This window comes from Eutrigla gurnardus, assembly GCF_963514095.1.
Source record: "Eutrigla gurnardus genome assembly, chromosome: 7".
NCBI lineage: Eukaryota > Metazoa > Chordata > Actinopteri > Perciformes > Triglidae > Eutrigla > Eutrigla gurnardus.
The window spans coordinates 7,509,201-7,531,639 of NC_139921.1; the positions used below are offsets into that span (position 1 = coordinate 7,509,201).

The following is a 22,439-nucleotide window of genomic DNA, read 5'->3' on the forward strand; positions in this document are numbered from 1 at the left end:
GTCCTTGTTCCCACAGGGAAGAGTTTCCAGCAGCAGAGAGAAGCCATGAAGCAGACCATAGAAGAAGACAAGGAGCCGGAGAAGTCTGGTCGGTTACTCTCCTCGCTACACTATAACCAGTTGATAGCACTTGATATATAATATCCTTTAATTAACGATTGGGTAAATGTCTAAACCACAGAAAATAACTCATTCTATTGAGGGAGTTTGTTGATCTCCAGTTAGCTAACTTGCAGGCCACCATCACAGCACACACACATGAATTTTAAGCAAGAACAAAATGAATTCAGGCTTGGTTTCTCATGCACTAATGCCAAAATATAAGTCCCTTACAGTGAATGCAATAAGCTTCAGAGCTAAAGTGTGCTTGGTGTTGTGTGCCTGTTTGCAGGGAAGCTGTGGTGTGCAAAGAAGAACAAGAGGAAGAGAAAGAAGCTGCTGTACAACACTCACAAGAATGATGGTATGACAACGTGCATGTACGTTGCTAGTAAGTGGAGTCATGGATGACCAACTCTGAAGTAGTGTTGTTTCTGGCCTGTTTTACTTTTAGTTTTAGTCTAGTCTTTGTCTCAAGCTATCATTTTAGTTTTTATTAGTTTTAGTCACGTTCAGACTATTTTTAGTCTAGTCAAGTTTCAGTCGACTAAAAGTCTGAGCATTTTAGTCTAGTTTTAGTCAAAGATTGTATTTAGCCAAACCCATTTCACAATTCAAACAAGGTTATCTTATTATTATATTATTGTTACCTTATAGATTCAAGAATACATCCATTCCAGACGCTCTGATTTGAATTTACAACATGTTTATTTTACCAAACAAATATGTTATCACATGACCAGCGTTTTCGCGTCTCGTCTAGTTTTCCTCACGTGATAAAGGTTCGTTGACGATATTTCGTCATCATTTTTGTTAATGAAAGCAACACTACTCTGAAGACATAAAAACTGAATTAGGCATGAAGGTTGGACACAACAATTAAGAAACTGAAGCTTAATGTCACAAATGTAGCCGCCATCTGAGTCCTGGTTAAAACGTAAACCCAAAACATTTACAGCTGTGTGAGATCAGCTACTCATGGCGGACTTCTTGTTTGTTTTACGTTTTGCTTCTCCCTGTCATCATTCACACCCTCAGTGTCTCCCTCTAATCTGCTTCCTGTTTTCCTTTGGACCATTTAACCTTTTTTTCATTCGGTTCTCTTTCCATTTGTGCAGATATTGATAACGAGGAGATTCTCACCTATGAGGAGATGGCTCTGTACCACCAGCCGGCCAATAGGAAGCGGCCGATTGCACTGATTGGTCCAAACAGCTGCGGGCAGGCAGAGCTGAGACAGAAACTGCTCAACAGTCAGCTAGAACGATTTGCTGGAGCTGTCCCCCGTAAGTACGCCCACAGTTCACCTCACACTAGCTTGTATGTGTTTGTGCCCTGACCTCCACCTGTTGGTCGTAGACACCACACGGAGCCGGCGAGATGGCGAGCAGAGCGGGCGGGATTACCATTTTGTGTCTCGCCAGACGTTTGAGGCAGAACTGTCAGCAGGTAAGGATGTTCTGTCAGTGTCAGACTTTGTGTATGTTTTCACCGTTGAAGCACCAGGTCCATCAAGGATGTATTTCATTTCACTCTGCAAATTACAAAATATAACTAACCCTAACCCCAAGTATTTAGAAGTAAAGTTGCCTTAGAGGTGACGAGTGTTAGACAGAAGAAAACCTCAGTTAGCCTTAGTTTTCCTCCGTACAGTCTGCAGTAGGAACACAGACAATGTGGCTGTTTGGATGGAAGTAATTTTGCATCTGGCCATCAGGGGGCGACTCCTCTGGTTGCAGAAATAAGTCAGATTGCATGGAAGTCTATGAGAAAATGACCCTTCTTCTCTCTAGGTGTGGTAATCTTTGTGTGTCTCACGATTTGATTCAGAATCGATTTTCGATTCAAAAGGATTCTAGTCTGTTTTTGAGTTAGTACATGCTTCAGGATCGACTCCAGTCCTCCATCCAAACTTTTAGCATTTCTCAATTCTCACTTTGTCAGTGGTTTTGAGAATAATAAGTTATACAAATGATAAAAATGGTTAAAAAAAATGGCATAAATAAAATTGGCAGGTTTAGGCTAGCTGCCTTTCTTTGATAAACTTGCACAAATAAAACATTGTAAACATTTAGTTTATGTCTCAATCTCTAGTTTCAAGTCTTAATTTAGTACATTATGGTCCATTTAGAGTCCACCAGACCAGAAAGCAGGGGATGCTTTAGGGGGCGGGGCTTACCTGCTGATTGACAGGTCACTACTGTGCCTTTGACAGCGTGCTTTTACTTCATAAAAGTTATTTGTAACATTTTGGTGTTCATACCAAAAGTGAAGTGATTTTTAAAATTATTTGTATCATTATTGTTTTATAAATGAATATCATCTCCTTTATATGTATTATGTCTGTGTATTCACTAACCGAGGAATAAAGGGGGGACATCAGGAGTGACAGAATCCATGGAAATGAATAGTTATGATTATTATCTTTGTTTTGATATTCATAAGGCTTAGAGTATTTAATTCAAACCGTCCTAACGTCCCCTATTCATTAATCCACAGATTGAGATTAGATAAAGGTTTACAGATGACGCTTGTCATAGAGGTGAAAGAACCAAAGCACTTTTAACATTGGGTCATTTTCCTTCCTATAACCAACAATAACGGTAGTTATAATGACAGATTCACAAGCCAAGGAGAACAAACAGACAGAGTTCAGCCTGGATTAAGAGAATGAAATGCTAGTTTGTAATTACAACACATGGAGATCTTGTCCTAGTGTGTGAAAGAATCCAACAGTAACACCTGAACCAAATATGGCGATGACACTTCCGCCCCGTGTCTCGTTCCCAGGAAAGCTGATCGAGTCTGGCGAGTTTGAGAAGAACCTGTATGGAACGAGTACCGACTCGGTGAGACAGGTCATCAACACTGGAAAGATCTGTGTGCTCTGTCTGCACACACAGGTAAACACTCACACACGCACGCACACACGCACACAGGCACACAGGCACACACGCACACACACAGGTAAACACTCACACACGCACGCACACACTCACACACGCACACACACACGCACACTCACACACTGACTGAGCAGCTGGAGGAGTTGATTTCCTAACAGACATCTGACTTAATAATCCCAACAGATAACTTCATCAGGTTGTTTGACCGATAAATAATCCGTGTTTTCAGGCTCTAAAGATTCTGAGAAGTTCCGACTTGAAGCCTTACATCATCTTCATAGCTCCGCCCTCACAGGAAAGACTCCGAGCCCTGTTGGCGAAGGACAACAAGAACCCCAAGGTATTTCTTTGTTTGCTCGTTTCCGCCTCTCAAATAAACCCAACCGTCCGTGTGTGTCTACTCTGCCTGTTTACACTCGGTCAAAGACAAATACCGCTGCTGTTTCCACCCGGCAGCCCGAGGAGCTGCGTGACGTCATCGAGAAAGCCCGGGAGATGGAGCAGACCTGCGGTCACCTGTTCGACGCCGTCATCGTCAACACGGACCAGGACAAAGCCTACAACGAGCTGCTACGACTCATCAACAAACTGGACACTGAGCCCCAGTGGGTGCCCTGCTCCTGGCTGCGCTAAAACACACACACACACACACACACACACACACACACTCACACTCATAGAGTTCACATAGAAATCCAACCAACTGGAACCAGAGATGCTGTGTGAGAGTCACCACGGAGTATTAGGGCCACTGTATGAACAGAGAGGTGCAATGTTGTGGGATAAAGTTGGGATTTTATGAGAACGCATCATAATATCAGATTATTTTACAATAAAATATGATTATAGATAGAGATCATTATTTTTCTGCAGAATGCAGGCGGGGAAAACAACATGAAGGGAACTACTGTAAATTACAGCCGTCTGTGGAACAGGATAGATGAGTTTTACTCAGAGCCCCGCCCCTTCCTGTGGGTTTGAGACTTCATGTCTCTTTTCTATAATGACATCATCAGAGAGCTCCAGCCATTCCTCCATATTCCCTCATTTGACTCATTTTGATATTTACCATTTAAATATGGTTGTCTATTAAAATAAAGATTGGACATTTTGTTCTCAAAGTAACCAATTCTCAAAAATGTACTTTTTTCTAATAAAATAAGGACTATATAATAATAATTCTGATCAAGTTACAGATTATTTTTCTCTTGTGAAATATTGCGTCTCCCTCATAAAACTATGACACGTTATTTCTGTTGGCGTGTCCCCCATTATCATTATGTATATAATATACAATAATATGTTTTCTTTTCTTTTAATTCCAACTTTATTCTCATAACATTGTGACTTTTGTCTTGACTTTTTCTGAACATTGAGCCTAATTCTCTGTGCAGCGACACAATCAGCATCTTGTAGAATGTATGACCTGTTGGCACTGTAATGATGAATACATGCAGGTTAACCTCTGTGTGTGTTGATCGTCCTTAAAGGGAGGAAACCCTCAACAAAGTGATCTTGTTGTTACCTAACTGGTCTCTTTCTTATCATCACAATTCAGAGACCAAACTATGGACCTGGAAAATACTTTATTTTCTGTTTTAAGAGTTTAGAAATATGGGGCCTTGCTGATTAAGCATCCTTTGCCTTTTTCCTGTCATCATTTCAACCATTACCATGAAAAATATTTTAACTGACAGTCGAATCATTTGTTTTGCAGTGTCGAGAATCTGTGTAAAATGTGATTTTTGTGTTCAGGCTTCTTAGTTTTGTCTTAAATGAGTCGGGCTTGGTGTCGAGCACGAATGAGGCCTTAGGACTAAATGTGAGAATCACACAGAGACGTGAAGTACTCATTTAAACCCTACTGAGCCACAGCAGTTTACACACCGCAGCAGTGCGTTAGAGGCAGACTCTCCTCTGAAGTCTGCCGACTCGTGGCCTGAAGCAGGCAGCAAGGCCTGCAGCCTTCTTCACACTGACTGACTGGTTTCTGACTGGCTCTCCTCTTAGAATGCACACTATTGCCATAAACACTAAAAAAAGGACGCAGCACTTGATCTTTCCTGTGTGATCACAGCGAGCAGGTAAAGAAAACGTGAAAGTTGTAGTTTGTAGTCGTGTTCCTGATCGTCACATGATGCTGAAGTTATTATATATATATAGTGTGTGCGTGTGTGTGTGAACGGATGTGTGTGTGCGCCTGTCGTTTAAGACAGTGAAGTATTATTATGACCTGAAGTAGACCTGACGAAATATCACTGTTATCACTGGGTAGAGCATTTATATATTTGTAATATTGAAAATAGATTTATGAAGTCCAGAATGCACCAATAGGATTGCAGGTTTCCACCTTTTCTTTTTTCCTCAACTGCCATTGGTCCAGGAGGAAGAGGGGGCGGGGCTAAGTGGATTTAATTGTATTGAATGTAAAGTTAATTGATACCACTTCTTGTTTATCGGATGTCACATCTTCTGAGTAAATCTGCTTTTTGTATGAATATTCACGATGAATAAATAAATAGATGATTGATAGAAAATCTGTGACTTTGTGGGGTTCATTTGTTGTTAAAGGTTTTTTTTTTTCAAAGTAACCTGGACGAGAAAATTGCCTCCAGACAGAAGCTGACATTGTAAAGGTTCAGTATGTAGTATTTAGGGGATGGACTGGAATAAATCCAATATAACCACTAATGATCTTGGGCATCATGAAGTCTACAGGAGGCTCAGTCTAAATGCTAGAGCTGCTGGTATCATGAAAACCAGAAAACCTCAGGAATCGACAGACACAGTGATGTCATGCTGGCTTGTTGGAAAGGGGATTGAATTACACTCCACATTTTCATGCAGTAATAAAGAACTAACATGGTGTATTTTAATATTTCTGCTAGCATGAGCCCAACTGTATCCATGTGTGATGATGTAGGTCCACACAGTAGCCGTGTCGTTGTAGTGAGAACACTTTTAGAAACTCGACGTCACTGAATAAAATGACCTGTGACGAAATGACAATTCTTGCAGAAATCTCCAAATGTCAAACGTTTTAGACACAAAATAACAGCCTGACTTCTTCTGTGGCGTTCCTCAGGGTCTTGGTGTCTTAGTGTGCTGTTTGGGGGGGATTATTATAATTTAAAAAAAATGCTTGGATGGTAAAATTATGTTAAATATAGCACCAAATATATATTTAGACGTTCATAGATTTGAAGGAATCCTTAAATATTCCAGTCAGAAATTACAAAGTATCACCACTACCACTGCTAGTTGAAATTCTTCTAGTCAGAAATATTTTTTTTAAACTTTAAATGTTTTAATAAATGAAAGGATTTGAAGTTTCACCTGTGTGTGGATTCACTAACAGGTTTGAAGAACTATATTTCACAGTAGCTTCCGTGAAGCTGAACCCTCATGTAAACTGATGAATGAGTTTCTGATAATACATGTAGTAACACATAACAGCCACACGGGGGCGCTGCTCTACAGATTATCGTTGCCATGTCCGATCAACGTCCACTGCCTTCTCTCTCCCACATCGACCACTTCATCAAAACGCGTTGTTTCCAGAAACACGTTGCTCTGCTGGAAGGAAACGACCTGTTCCTGTTATTTTGTCCACTTGTTGGCTCTGCTTCTGGACATGAAGCTGCTGAACATCGTTGTTGTTGACTGATCATGCCAAACATAAAGCACACTCCCCTCATACAATGCTGTGACTCTGAGACCAGCAGATAAACATCTCTCCCCACTTTCCAATTAAATTCCTCTGTAAAGGTCAGTAAACGTGGAATTGGATGATGCTGTTTGCTGTTTACTTAACAAGCTGACCCTTTATAAAGACTATAAAAAGTACAACTGTTGTGTAGAAATCAGTTGTTGTCACCAGTCCCTGCTACTTTGCATTGAGCCTTTGTGTCCTTTTGATCTGAGCTGATCTTTGGTCTCCCTTTCAACCTTTTCTTTGAGGAGCAGTCAAAGATACGAGAGCAAGAGGTGTATCCGTAACCTAAGTCTGGGTTAGCTTAAGGGTCAATTTCCTTTCAAAAACTTAAATACGGTTACAGTTTACCGGATGTGCCCTGCCTATATGTTTGGAATATTTTTCAATTTGTATTCTGTTATTCTCCCTTTCTCTCTCTTTCCTTTTTTTTTATTTGTCATACAAAGTTAATCACAAAAGCCACTGACTGACTCCTTATGTTGTTATGATACAGAACCAGGTGTTAACCAAAAAAGGCCTCCACCAAGTCGTCAAGTTGCGGTCTACATCTATGTAGACAATGATACTGGATTTAAAAACGCATGTGGGCAAGATAACTGTTGCTATATTTTTATCTTGTTAAAAAACACAACCAGTTAGCTGAATATGGTAAAATTACAATTTAGTTAGTTTACATGAAAAACAAGGAGGGGAACGGTCATTAATGTGTTAGTATATCAAGATAATACATATCAACTAATCGTAAAGTACCAGAAAAGTGAATTTTCTATCCACGTGAGGACGTTCATCATCTTGTTCTGTCTAACGTCTTTGGCTGTTGGCATACGGCGGTGACGTCAGACCCAGAGAAAACGCTGCCATATTGCCGCACTGTAATTGGCTGATTCAACGTAAAGGGCGGGGGCCGCGTCTTTTCCAGCATCTGATTGGTCGGTCCCTGCCGCTACTGGTCGCACAGCCAGACGGTCAGGTTGATGGAGAGAAGGAGAGGAGAGGGGCAGAAAGACGGGGTTGAGATGTAGCAAACAACGAAAACATCTGTTTTAACGAACCCTGTTCTCCTTTACCGTGATTTGGACTTTTTTCTACTTTTTTACTTTACTTTTCTTATTTCACGGCCGTTCCGCCGCTTTACGGTCAGAGTCTTGTATCCTTGGAAACGCGAACAACTGTCCTGCGAAGTTTGGATCAAGTGTTACACCTTCAGCCGGAAAATAAACTGGATGTTTACCCGCTAAACTACCGGAACTAAGTCTGGGGCTGCTTACGAGCGTTTGTGGGAGTATTTCGAGCAGTTTTTGTTCGCATTTAACGCTTTTCCTTTAAACCCGGTGTTAAGGTAAACGGGACAGCGCGAGACAATAGTGGTGTGAGAGAGAGAGAGAGAGCTCGTGCAGGGAGGGGGGGATCGATGCCTCGCGGGGGCTTTGTTCCGTCCTGTGTGGTGACCTACCGCGAGCCTGCCGCGGATATCGACTGATCGGCCGGTGGATTTATGATTTGTTGGTGATCGACACGCCGCTGGACCGACCATGGACGTGACTCTGTCCGAGTTACTGGCCACTTTCATGGAGTCGCCGCTGGTGGTGTGGGTGAGTGGGAGCAGCGCGCGCACACGCAGTTGTGCGATGATGCACGCGAGTTGCTGACCCCGAGTCTGTTGTTCAGAAACTACCTGACCGACTAGTAGAAAACACCTTTGACCTTTAATGCATACTCTACTGACACTGACATTACAGCGCGAAGGGGGAGATTTTCAGTGTAAAAGCCTCGATGAAGTGAGACGTTAGTTGGTGTCTTTGGGACTTTCCGAGTCTAGGACTCTATTAACCGTCAAACCGAAAAAAAGAGTTCAAACATCTGTTTCTTCACATTTTCGTCTTTTTACATTAAAATGCTGACGTACCTGATCATCTGCCAATGATTATTAAACCATACATTAATATAAAGCTACATATATTAATTCCCTAGGAGATATTTCTATAGCAGTGTCAGAGTTAAGGTAAAAAAAAAAACGAGCTCCCAGACAACATACAAACACACACCCACAAAAGACACACAAACATGAATAAATACTATACTAAATACAGACTATGACAACCCAGTCAGCAGGTTATGCACTATGCGTTACTTCCTGTTTCCCTGTGTGACTCCATCCTGTTGACCTGAACGGTCAACCAAAAATGTTTCCCATCATTGTTGGACACAGATGATCCCAAAACGCAGCCACGTCGTAGTAGCTGACATGGAAACTGGCTAGTAACCACACACTCCGAGGTTAGAGACTCATGTGCTGCCAGATTTTAGGGTACCTCTGGGAGGAGAAAATGAAAGGGTGCTGGTTGCTCCAGTGGAGCTGCTCGTGGCCAGCAGATCAGACTGGGGCCGTACTGGGCAGCTTCCAGCTGTCACGGTGTGACCACCAGCAGGGCGTTCCTCAAAAAGAAAGCATTACTCTCAGCAAAGCCCTCTGAATAAATATTAAATATGCTGTATATGACACTTTAGTTCCTTCTTAAAGAAATGTACACCCTTGTTTAAGTCCATAAGGGTCATCGGTAACTGTAATTGTCCATACTGGCCAAGAAATCCCCTCCAAACAGGGATGGGACACACGATGTAGGATTTTATCAGGGATTGCTTTAAAAACACTCACAATACGGCAATCATGGTGAATTTCCATTATCGTGATAGTAAATATCATTATGACTTCACAAAGCTTGCCATCACCATTGTGGTGTGCGTTGAAATCTTATATCATCTCGCCCCTATTTATGGTTAATGGATTGTTTGTCACTAAAAATGATATCTGGTAAAATAAGATGCGTCTTCTCGGTGACACCATACAAATATTTGTTTCTTAGTTAAATGCAAAGGGATTCCAGTATGATTTACAGGATAATATCTTGAATCTCAATTATTCTGACCAGGATAATCGTCACCAGTCGTTTCATACCTCGTATCCTGTGTGTGGAAGCACAAAGAGGGATTTTCATTCATTTGACACGATTTTGAACTCATGATTGGATATTCAGCAGGATGCAACCAGCATATAAGTATGTACGTGTATATAAGTTGTCTGCAGGTGGTTGACTTCTCTTCCTGTCTCTAGGTGCGGACGTTGGGTCCTTTGGGGTCATGTGACGACCTTGGCTCAGAGGAAAGGCTCAACATGTTCATGGAGCTGGTGGACGGCGTCTTCCTGCACAAGATCATGACCCACATGTAGGTAGTTCTGTCTGTGTGTCATGTGTCATGTGTCTATGTGTCTTTGGTGTGTGATCTTCTGGGTGCATTGAACAGCTAGTGAGTTAATCCAGGGTTTCCTGTGTACGCGAGTCGGTGTGACCACATCCTGACGCGCTGGTTTCAGGTTGTAAACGTCACAGCCAGATGTGCATCAAGACACAGTCTGAATGTTCACCAGCAGTCCTTTAGAAGTGAGCTGCTGTCTGATTGTTCAGGTTATGCATCATATCGTCACGAGTGACTTGAAAAAGCTCCCTATCATGGTGAAAAATAGAGCCTGATTTTCGTCCCATGCCTACTGCATACCTTAGCTAGCGATGCACAACTATGAAGGTGATGCACCACCGACTGACACAGTGAGAGCAGGAAGTCCGTGTGGTTTGATTAGATTGATTATTATTACCAGGTTTTTTTATGCCAACATAGAACATGCTAAACTGATGATGATGGAGGATCATGTCACAGTTACTCCACTAAAAACATGTGGCTCATTAATGTGTTTTCTATTTCAAACAGTGGAGCTTTGGATGCAGACACAACACTCGTTAGTAGGACACGCTCGTTGTTGGCTTTGGTCTTTTCATTGGTGGACAGTAAAAATGTAGATTATTGTCAGGCTTATCCTTTAAATCTTTCTAAATTGGACAGACTCTGCCCTCGGTGATCATAATGAAACATAACTACTAGTGTAGAACCTAAATCTTCTCCCATCCAGACGGCCCTCTGTCCACCACCAGACCACATGTTCACATGTCAGTTATTGTCTTCAGCAACAATGATAATCACGCTATTGTTCTCCACACACCGAATGTAGGCTGGGCTAACTGGAGGGGTGATTAGGACTTGGTAGGGGTTTATGGGAAAGTGGGTTACAGAGGAGGAGGAGGAGGAGGAGGAGGAGGAGGAGGCCAGGATGGGAGGGCCTCGAGGAAAGCCACAGGAAAGCCACTCAGAGGCCGTTGGCAAATCAGTCTGTCACAGAAGCAGTCAGCTGTTGTATCAGTCAGTCTGGAAACCTGGTTTTCTCTCTGACTTTTCAACTGAAATCTGCAATCATATTGCAAGTTAATGTTTCCATCTTTAATTGACTGTTAATTGACTTGGATTAAAAGAGGATGCGTCTGATAATTAGGTGAAACATGACAAATAGCTGAGGTGGAAGTGCTGGTCGAAACATACTGTAGTTACTGAAAGGAGTTGAGATGGCATTAACAATAAGTAAAGTGTCTACAGACTGAAGTCTAAATATCAGTTGAAGTCAAAGTGATGAAAGGAGTTTAAAAGACTGGAAATAGAAGTGATCCATTGAGTTGGAAGTCATGAAAGAAATGAGTGGAAGCACTGAAAGCAACGGTACGTTATGTCTGATTATTTGTGTAAAATTGTGGAAGTTGAAAGAGCGGAGGAAGTGTTTCCCCTCGCTTCTTATCAGGTTTTAAAAATGAATGTAAGTGCAGAGAGAAGTTGAAGTGAAAGTGTTGAAAGAAGTCAAAGAAATGTGGAAGTGATGATCCATTCCTTTTTTGATAATCTGTTAATCCTGAGAGTCTTCTCCACTCAAAGTCCAAATTTTGATTATTTTTCACATCAGGCTCTATTTTTCACGTGTCTACTATGACAGCGACTAGACGGCAATTTCAAACCACTCGTGACGATATTTACGATAATCTTGATATCCCTAATTTCACTGGTAGCGAAGACCACAGTAGCGACCTGTCAATCATAAGGTAGCCACGCCCTCTGAAACGCTGCTTTATGGTCAATTTGACTCTAAACGGGGCGATAATTTACATTAACATCATGCTATTGAAGAAGACTTGAACTACAATGTTTCCTGAGGAAGTAAATGAAGAGAGAAGTTGGGACATTTTCCCATAGATTTCTATGCAATCAGGCTTCTTTTTGAGCTAGATGTGTCCCACCCTGATGGCCAGTAGAGAGAATGCAAGTTTAAGGCACTCCAGCATTGGCTTCACTTTATAGAACCGGAGGTTGCCACCTGGCCCACCCAAGATGCCATTATGTATTTTATTTTACATGCAGAACAGGTTTTACTAAATGATGTGTTATTTACACAAAGTTTACGTTTCTGTTTAGTTGATGGTTTACTGTTTACAATTTAAGCTTCCATTGTGAAGATGGATTTGTTTAAATGATTGTTTGAGTGGCGCTCCATTGTACTATTTAGAAATGTGTCTGGAAGGCAGCGTTAATGCAAAGCCAAGCAAAATAAAAGTGCACCTTCAAGTGTATTCAGGATAGTTTCCATTCAGCATCAATGACGTCATGACAGTCTCAGTAGGCTGTAGACAGCGTTCCCCCCCCCCCCGTTCACATGCAAATCAGTCCGCCACCGGCTGATGAGTGTCCAACCAGCTTAAATCCTTCTCTAGCACAATAGTTACCCAGCACTTGGGATGTGTGTCTGTGTGTGTAATTAATATGATCTTTGTCTTAAGTAGCAACGGCGGACGTCAATCTAACCTGTAGTGTGTGTGTGTGTGTGTGTGTCTCCATAGTGATCCCAGCCCAACCAATCAGAGGCTGAACAAGAATGTGAACAATGATGTGTCTCTTCGCCTTCACAACCTGACAGTTCTCATCAGACAAATCAGGACGTACTACCAGGTATGAACACTAGCAGACAAGCAGCACTATTATTATTTTATCCTCCCACGTAACAGAAAACAAGTAGAATTAGTGTAAAACCTCCAACTAAACACTTTGACTTTTGGGTTGTGATGACACATTTTGATCAATACAAGCATCTCAGTTCGACCCGGCCGCCATTGCTGTGAAACGGTTCATTTTCCTAGAAGTTGGTTGGATGTGGAAAACCTCTTAAAGCCCATCCGGTTGCCGGAGCGAGTTCTCAGCTGCTTAGATTGTGAATACAAATAAATGTATAATGTTTGGAAGATTTGGTTCGGTTCTCCAAAATTCATCGATCAGTTAATTTTACGGAAACCATAAGCACTAAAGTTGAATTCATTCAGATTCATCGTCAGTTATCAATTATCAGTTCATTTCTAGATAATGTATTGTGTGTTTTTTGTAACAGACATTACTGAAGTATTCCTGTTTGTCTGTTTGGAGATCCAGCTGTGACCCAGCTAGTATTGTCCTCAGCTGATTTACTGCCTGGGGGGTGTTTGTCTTTTAGCCATCATTGTTGTCATCTGATGAACATTATGAACGGGCCCTGCAGACCCAGTTTAGGAATGTCTATGGGCTGTATTGATGATGGTATATCAGTACGGATCAACCTTGAACTTGCTGGCCATGTTTTAGTTGACTTGCTTGACAACCAATAATCTGCAGGGATCAATAGTAGCAGGAAGTGACACAGTGTGGTCCGATCATTGGGGTCAAATGTCGTGTTCAGTGTCGCGTCCCGTTGCTTTGATACAAACCATTAATATCACACGCTGCACGGCTGCTTTCCTTTCCTGTAAGTTGGTATACTCCTTCACGATGGATTACTGGATGTTTTCACAGTGGAAACTTCCAGCACCATAATCATAGGCATAATGTCCCAATCCCATTTGGCCAAATATTTTACAAATACAGCTCATATGTAAACGATTTGGGGGACGTCGATCCAAACAGTCTCTAGTTTCCCCACAGCAACAGACTCAGCAGTGACTGGCTTACATTTCTTGCTAACAGACAGAAAAATATGATTTTCTGCATAATGACTGAGGATGAGGATTTTCCAGGCAGCCGGCAAAAGTCCAGGAATCCAGGAAAGGTTTCCATATTGTATCAAATCAGCTACACAAGTATGTTTCAAACCTGGGAAACACTGCCGAGTAAAACAGGGTGATCACACACTTCTAGTTGTCCTGAACCCACGGCAAGAGTCTGTCTAATCCAGAAAAGGTTTCCGTGTGTGTGTGTGTGTGTGTGTGTGTGTGTGTGTGTGTGTGTGTGTGTGTGTGTGTGTGTGTGTGTGTGTGTGTGTGTGTGTGTGTGTGTGTGTGTGTGTGTGTGTGTGTGTGTGTGTGTGTGTGTGTGTGTCAATAGGACATGAATGGCAGCTCAGCCAAATCAACTGCATCTGAGCTCCTTATCTGTGATTTATGATACAAAAGACACACTGTGCATGCACACAGAGGAGGAATGCCTCTGACCGAGGAGCTGTGATCAGCTTTGAGAGGACGGTCCATGACATCATGGGCCTGGCATCAGTACACAGCACGCTCCATTCCTTTCTCTCATACGGTAGGAACCTTTAGTTTCCTGGTCACACCGGTCAGATTGATCACTGTTCTGGTGCCCGTCTGGTGTAGTTAAAACAAACTCAGTCCATTCGCTCGGTTAGTATGGTTTGTGTGAAAGGGGATTAGTCTGTGGTGTGAAAGCAAGCAGACTAACAACAGGATGTTTGATAACAGACATGTGCTTGAAACATGATCTCAAGATAAACTTCTTATTTAATATTTTCAGGAAGCCATCTTATAGATTTGGTGTTGTGTTTAAAGAACATTTATAAGCATATCAGCGCTGGTTATTTTCACTCATATTTGTGCAAACTTGTCTCTACTATTATTCATCATTACAAGTGGTTGATTAATCAATACTCATTTAAGCATTTAAGTGGTGGATAAACTGTTGTTCATTTCCCCACGCGGGTCCTGATGATGCAGGATGGTAATCGCCAAAACTGTCCAGTCATCAAGAACTTTAGTCATTTTCTAATTGACATGTGTGCAATTATGACATGAATAAGAGGTCAGGGTTCAAGGTGGGATTATGTGAATGTACATAATCGTCACTGAACCTCTTGACAAGCCGGCTTCAACCACAGTAGTTCTCCCTGAGTGCCGTTAGCAGCCGTTACTGTTTCTGATAGTGATGAGGGACTATCTCGTTGGCTCGTTTTTGGCAGTTTGTCAGCTGCTTCGTTGTGATAAAATAATTTTTCCCACGCACACAGCACCAGAGTCTGGTGGCCAATCCGAAGCAGGCGTGTTGGGGTGAAGGATCATGGGAGTGAAGTAAAAACAAATAGGGAGCCAGGGAGAACATGCAGACGCCACACAGAAGGAACCCGAACCCGGTTTGAACCGAGGCCTCTCTTGCTGTGATGTGACGGTGCTAACCACGACACCGCCGCGTGGCGTAATTCATTAATGATCAACAGTTTAGCAAACAATGGAGAAAAAGTAGGTATAAAGATGATAATAAGTACAAACGATAAAACCACAAAGTTACTAAATCACTGCATGAAGGCCAGACCAAATAGATGGTTTTAGTTTCCAGCTCCTCTCTGATCGTTGGAGTGAGACCAGCGTCGCCAAATGTTTTCGTTCTGCAGCTACAAGAGAAGAATCAGAGGATCTGAGGGCCTTCCTGGTTCCTAACTCTACACAGCAGTGTGGCCCGGTCATAACAGTGATGCAGATCAGACACAATAAAGGCCACGTCTGCTGTGTGTGTGTGAGAGTGTGTGTGTGTGTGTGTGTGAAGTGGGTCACTCTGGGCAGTATGGGGTTAATCTGTCCATTATGGTTAATCTCTAACCACAGTCACAGTAACCCAGGCCTTAAAGCACACACACACACACACACACACACACACACACACCTCATAGAATAACCTCAAGTCCACGAGCCTCAAACTGCCACTTAGTTTAGTTTAGGATCGTGGTTCAAGAACAAAATAAACACACACACACACACACACACACACACACACACACACACACACACACACACACACACACACCATTTGTTTGATTGAATATGATTCATATAGCTCAATATCACAAATGAGCCTAGGAGGTCTTTACGATCTGTACAACATATGACATGTCTGTCCTTTTGACCGTTGCATCAGATAAGAAGAAACTCCCCCCAAAAATGTTTAACAGGAAAAAAAATCAAGAAACCTCCAACCGGGGGATGCCTCTCCCAGGACGGACAGAAGAGCCATAGATGTCATGTTTACATGCTAAACAACACAATTATAATTGCCAATCCATATGACAGAAATGATACATAACATAGAACACAAATACAAATAGAACGTGATTAATACCAATAACACATGCATATCCATCAGTTCATGAGGGGCTAGGCGTTGGCTTTCTACTAATTAGATGATCTCTCAGCAGACACACAGGTCCAGTGACTCCTCCCAGTCTCCCCAGTGACAAAGCACGGTGTGTGTGTGTGTCTTTTGTGTGTGTGTGTATTCCGTATTGTACCAAGCGCAGTAACCTGATATCACCAGCTCTGAATACTAAGCTGTCGACTCTTTTAACACTCTTACTGGTTTTCCATCAAACTGCTCCATGTGAATGCCGGAGTAAGTCCCTCATGAATTCTTTAACAGAACGTGAACCAAACACATTTTTAACAGTAAAAAAAGAAGCATTTTGTGGTTACAGCTTCTCAGATGTGAGGATAACCATTTACAATGTTTAATATCATTCTTTGGTAACTAATATTAAAAAGCAGCAACTCCTGGAACATGAGAAGCTGGAACATGATATGTGAGAATGGGCCGTCTGATATCTGATCCCAGGGGTGTAACAGTACACGATTCCTACGGGACTTTTTTGACAGGACATTTGGTTCGGTGTGCGATGGTTTGCCCTGTGACCCAAACAGATGCTCGTTTTTACTTCCACTGCTCGTGGAACAAACATTCTGGAGTGTGAGTTTCACCTGGAATGTTTTGGCAGCGTGCGTTATTTGTAATGATGATGGGTTTAAGTTACAGTGTGGTTGAGTTCACATTGTTGCACATGGGATAGCAATGTTGATATTCCACCTAATATTGATATTGCACGGTGGCATACGTTGATATTGTTGCACATGAAGGAATGCGTCGATGACGGAACGAGTGAATAATTGACAGATTGTGGTGTGTGTGGTCTGTGGGCTCTGTGTTGATTGTGCTGTCAGACAGCAATTATCTGATGGTCAACGACTGGGTCGACCACCATGCAGGTGTAGTTTTGTCAATTAGTAAGATTGTTATATTATTGTGCAGTGAATATTTTAGTTACTCAAATTCAACAAAACTCAATAACGTTGCATACTGTAGTCTTTTTAGGGTACTATTTTGTCCTTTTCGAGGTATTAAAATGTCTTTAAAGGCATGAAGATATGCTGCTTAAGTATTCATGAGGTAACTTTTCTACTAATCTCATGCTAGGGATACGGGGCAAATGGCTACTCTGCTGTTGGTGTTAAAAGAAAAACAACGACACTGAGTTCTTCACTCGTTATACCTGAGCGTCTGTAAGACTTTGACAGCGTCTGAGTGTGAAACTCTTGTGAAAGACATTTTATTGTTGTGTCGTAACTTAAGTAGAACTCTGACTCGCTCTCCTCGCCCCCTTCACGGTTACTCCTCCTCGGTTACCGTGGGAACCGAGGAACAAAGCCCTGAGCCTACGTGGGATGTTTTGAACTCCATATCCTCTGGCCCATTTCATACACACACACACACACACACACACACACACACACACACAGAAAGGCTGGGTGGATTGTAATATTCAGCGTGTGTGCCTGGTCAAACTTGTCGACAGTGTTTTATCGCCAACTAACTGCCAGCCTGTGTGTGTGTGTGTGTGTGTGTGTGTGTGTGTGTGTGTGTGTGTGTGTGTGTGTGTGTGTGTGTGTGTGTGTGTGTGTGTGTGTGTGTGTGTGTGTGTGTGTGTGTGTGTGTGTGTGTGTGTGTGTGTGTGTGTGTGTGTGAGGTTACTAGACCATGAGGTTTTCAGCACCGTGAGGTTACTAGAGACTAGTGTTAGCTTTTGATCTCTCTTAAAGTCGGGCTGAAACAGCATTTTTCTACGTATCTCCCAGGGAAACAGGATATACAGGCGGGACATAACTGTGGGAGGAAATTGATTTGATCACGACCTTCTCTAGCTCTGCGTAGAGCCGATTACAGCTCCAGATTGATTGATGGATGGATTTGTTCGGCATTTATTGTTAAATAGGTGAACAATATGATGGGATGTGATCTAATGGGGTTAAAAAGAAGTCATTTTTAATTTCACCACAACTCTAATGTAGGCTACAGTTCAGGGCCAATCAATCACTCTCTGACCTGACACCTTTTGATGTAAACATTATTTTCTGCATATTAACTTGTCTGAGAGAGCGTGATAGCGTGGTTTGATTCCCTAGAGTGACCAACCATTCAGCACGCAGATCCCTCAGAGTTGACCCACTTTGGACGACCCCCCCCCCCCCCCTAAAGACACAGATATAATCTTTCACAATAAACACAACACAATAGTTCTCTGGTTCTCACAGATGAGATAAAAAAAAAAAACAAGTTGATCCACAATTTCAATACGTTTGGTCCAAAATAAATATACAAATTATTTTCTTCATTCTAAGGAAAATAGATCTAACTTTTTTGGACGATGTGCTGAGTCATGCATTTTTATAAGGTGTCATGCATGATAAAAAACAACGGCTTTTATAAAACCTTATAAATGCATTATAATGTGTTATAAATGTGCTTATGATGCATTATATACATGACCTTCATAGAAAGTCTTTTTTCCCGTTTTTCAGTCATGTGAGAAACAAGCGAGACATAACATTTGAGGTGAAAGAGAAAATAGACAACATGACGGAAGTATGCGTTTGAGCTACGCAGCATATCGTCACAAGTCTACTGTTGCTCAACGAGAAAACCTCAGGAGATGTAACATATTAGAAAAGTGAAAAATTACCTGTCAGCCACACCTCTTTATCATATTTATTTATTTTGGAGCAAAATGATTAAAACTGTGGATCCCCTTGTTGGACCCTTGTGTTGTGCTTGGAAGGCCCCTGTGTGCTGAATGGTTGTCTTTCTGGTGAATCAAACCGTGTTCTAACACTCTCAGATACGTTGTTTTTTATGTGGCCTCTTTCAGCCCTTTTGATTGGTAGAGAGGAACAACTGGAGGCTCAGAGACAGAATGCTAGTGTTGGCTTTGTCGGTAGAAAGGACGAGGAGTAACTATGGACGAAGGAATGAGCCTTCACTCGTCTTTGAAAACTCTGTTTACCAGCAGAACCGTATCCTGTAACTATGATTTTCTAGTCTGTGAAGACTGATGCTAATGCTGTTAGCTATGTTTCCCTCCATATCTGCCAAGCTTCTGAAACAAGGCATTTAAATGCAAATCAACTGGTTTCTGAATATATGGAAACCATAGACTGTTAATAGATAAGAAGTGGTGTCTCCCATTGCTTTGTGGACTACATATATGGACTCTGATGGAGCGACGGGTGGAGCTGATGATGCCAGCGACTGAGCGGCAACCCGACCAGCAACCTCACTGGATCTGGATCCATCTGGTTTCTAGTGAAGCTGTTAATAAAGTTAGATTCATAATTCAAGGTCAACTTTAGGGCTAAGTGTTTAAGTCATCTGAGTAGCTAACTGCATTGGTAGCGATGGTAGTGACCTGTCAATCAGCAGGTAGCCCCGCCCCCTAAAGCATCCCCTGCTTTCTGGTCTGTTGGACTCTAAATGGACCTGTCAATCAGCAGGTAAGCCCCGCCCCCTAAAGCCTCCCCTGCTTTCTGGTCTGGTGGACTCTAAATGGACCATAATGTACTAAATGAACATCATGCTGGATTGAAGAAGACTTGAAGCTAGAGATTGAGACCATAAATTCATGTTTACCATGTTTACTGAGATTATAAATCTAGTGAGAAGTAGGTTCATTTTCTCAAAGACTTCCATGTAATCAGACTTCTTCTTGCAACCAGAGGAGTCGCCCCCTGATGGCCAGTAGAGAGAATACCAGGTTGTCAAATCCAATTTTGACCATTTCATCTTTCTAGAAATGATCATATTCTGCGTCAGCGCTTTGGCTCAGAGCTTCTCAGCAGTAACGGGTTTGGATGTGTTTTTGAAGTGGTGAGAAAGTTGTGGGACACAGAACCTAGCGGCTCAGTGAACGTCAGATCGGCTGTTAGCCGCCACCATTTCATTGATCTGGGATTAGAAATGAGAGCCCAGTGTGTTAGTGGGCTGTGGATTTAGGCCTCGTGTGTGTGTGTGTGTGTGTGTGTGTGTGTGTGTGTGTGTGTGTGTGTGTGTGTGTGTGTGTGTGTGTGTGTGTGTGTGTGTGTGTGTGTGTGTGTGTGTGTGTGTGTGTGTGTGTGTGTGTGTGTGTGTGTGTGTGTGTGTATAAATGGGTCATGTAGCAGGCTGTATTGATCCCTTGTCAGTTTTTAGTGTTGGCTCCTCCTGGTGATGTTGCTGCAGCAGAATATCTATAGATCTGAGCTATCACACACACACACACACATGCACACACTATCCTTCAAACATATCGTAGATGCTTCGGTCACTCTGAAATATTTGCTTTTCCAAAAAATAGAAAATATGCAGGGAATGCAGTTAGTGACAGTGTGAGTAGCAGCGTGGGGCTTAATGCAGGTTCAGTTGTGTTAGTATCCATTCAATCATTTGCATCAGTGGTTGTTGCGGAGGTGGAAATACATACATTGTACCAGAAGTTGTCACTACAGGATATTTAGTTTGGTATCAGACTACTCTTACACGTAGGTCATAAATTCTGGAGTTTTACCTGGAAAGTTTTGGCAGAGCACCACTTGTTGTCAGCTGTAGCACGCTAGTTGGTTTAGCCCGGTTAGCTGGGTTAAATAAGCTCAACGGAGCTGTGTGTGACGTTGTTAAACTGAAGTCGGGTTCTTCTGAGGATACACTTGAAAGGTTTAATTTACAACAGTATCGCCTGAATGTGTCGATGAGCTGAACGCAACATAGACGGACAGGCGAGCGAGTTGCAGCGTTCAGGCTCCGCCCCCTGCAGATCCACACAGAGGCAAAGTAATCACTCATGCTGTTTGTTGATGTGTGTAAGAGACCACACTTGATCGTAGTTGATACAGAATTAAAGCTACAATGAGCCTTCACATGTATATTAGTCTGTTCAGGCCCAGTTCATGAAAACAAGTCAGATCTTTTAAAGATTACAGAATCTGAAATATTTTTTGATCCCCGGGGGAAATTATTTTCAATACAAACATTTCTGTGATTTATTTTGTGTTATATTTATTTTTCATTGACAATATGCCAATATTGGGTATCTTAACTGTTAAAGTAAGAATTATGGCCAATGAGAATCATTTTCAAAATAAATGAATAAAAGTATATTATTATTTTCCTGCATATTCATTCCTGCCATCTCATGTGAAATGTCCTCTCAGAGAGTTTAATGTTTAAGGGTGCCGTTCTTAATCAGTCCCAATAAAACAAACATACAAAGCTTCCAAACCTGCGGAGTGTTTCAGCTCCTGCTGTGCCTTAAAGACATCTGGTAGCCAGCTTGCATGTTTTATTCACACTCTGTGTGTGTGTGTGTGTGTGTGTGTGTGTGTGTGTGTGTGTGTGTGACAGACAGAGAGCGGCTGGTTGGGTCTCTCTTTACCAGCTGGTGTGTAGGCCGGTGTAACAGTATCTGCAGGTATAACTCTACAGTCTCCACCTCAAAGCAGATCAGTTGTGACCGTCATGGAAGCCGATATCATCTCATGAAGTTGTGACGATGACCAAATATACATGAGAGACATTAAAGAATGTTAATGGGATTTTCCAGTTCATATTTAATTTGGAAACTGCACCAACTCACGTGCATCCCTGTCGTGTGTGTGTGTGTGTGTGTGTGTGTGTGTGTGTGTGTGTGTGTGTGTAATGTGTGTGTGTGTGTGTGTGTGTGTGTGTGTGTGTGTGTGTGTGTGTGTGTGTGTGTGTGTGTGTGTGTGTGTGTGCGTGACTGATTGCAGGTGTGTGCTGCTTGCTTTCCAGTGTTATTATTCCAGCCCGCCCTTCCCTGCTGACAGTCACTTCCCTCATCCCACAACACACACACACACACACACACACACACACACACACACACACACACACACACACACACACTTCCCTTCTCCTTAGCCAGGGGTCATCCCCCCCATGTGTCCTTTCTCTAAACGTAATATCTTCCTATCTGACCTGTACCACTCCCATGTTTCCTCATCTCAAAACAACTTGTTTGGCATCAAATTTCATGTTTTGATAAAGACATAGCACATCTGCCTCCCCTCAGATCTGCACTGTAATGGAACAAAACAGACTTTTTCCTATATATATTGCGGTATTAAACATTTTAAACATTTTAACCATACCTTTTGTATGTTTTAAAGTTAAATGCATACCTTTTATTCACTTTGAGAGCTAAATCAAGGTCTCTTAAAATGTTGTGCTCTAGTAAAACATTTTTATTTATAAACCCACTGGCTGTATAGATATGAAAGCACAAAAATTATACCCACACAAAGCAGGTTAACGAGACAGGCTCGGTGTTTCAAGGCAGGTGTGTTGCGTTGCCAACCTCGCCACAGGCCCCTCCCACTGTGGACAGTCTGTGCCGCTGGGAGCCCCGGTCCTCCCCAGAGGGAGAGGGTGAAGCCCTGGGAAGCAGCCAAATC

General features: G+C 42.3%; 2 protein-coding genes across 2 annotated transcripts in view; both read left to right on the top strand.

Annotated features, from left to right (window-relative positions):
- Positions 1-5,546, top strand: part of pals1a (protein associated with LIN7 1, MAGUK p55 family member a) — a 30,777-nt gene extending 25,231 nt beyond the window's left edge. The window contains exons 11-17 of the mRNA XM_084013992.1: positions 17-88; positions 392-463; positions 1,218-1,385; positions 1,459-1,548; positions 2,890-3,002; positions 3,235-3,345; positions 3,462-5,546. Of these exons, the coding sequence (XP_083870118.1) occupies positions 17-88; positions 392-463; positions 1,218-1,385; positions 1,459-1,548; positions 2,890-3,002; positions 3,235-3,345; positions 3,462-3,638 (803 nt within the window). The 3' untranslated portion in view covers positions 3,639-5,546. The remainder of the gene's footprint in view (positions 1-16; positions 89-391; positions 464-1,217; positions 1,386-1,458; positions 1,549-2,889; positions 3,003-3,234; positions 3,346-3,461) is intronic.
- Positions 5,547-7,689: 2,143 nt separating this feature from the next.
- The window catches only part of ccdc88c (coiled-coil domain containing 88C), a 43,191-nt gene continuing 28,441 nt past the window's right edge, over positions 7,690-22,439 (top strand). The window contains exons 1-3 of the mRNA XM_084014250.1: positions 7,690-8,312; positions 9,833-9,945; positions 12,489-12,597. Coding sequence (XP_083870376.1) covers positions 8,253-8,312; positions 9,833-9,945; positions 12,489-12,597 — 282 coding nt within the window. The 5' untranslated portion in view covers positions 7,690-8,252. The remainder of the gene's footprint in view (positions 8,313-9,832; positions 9,946-12,488; positions 12,598-22,439) is intronic.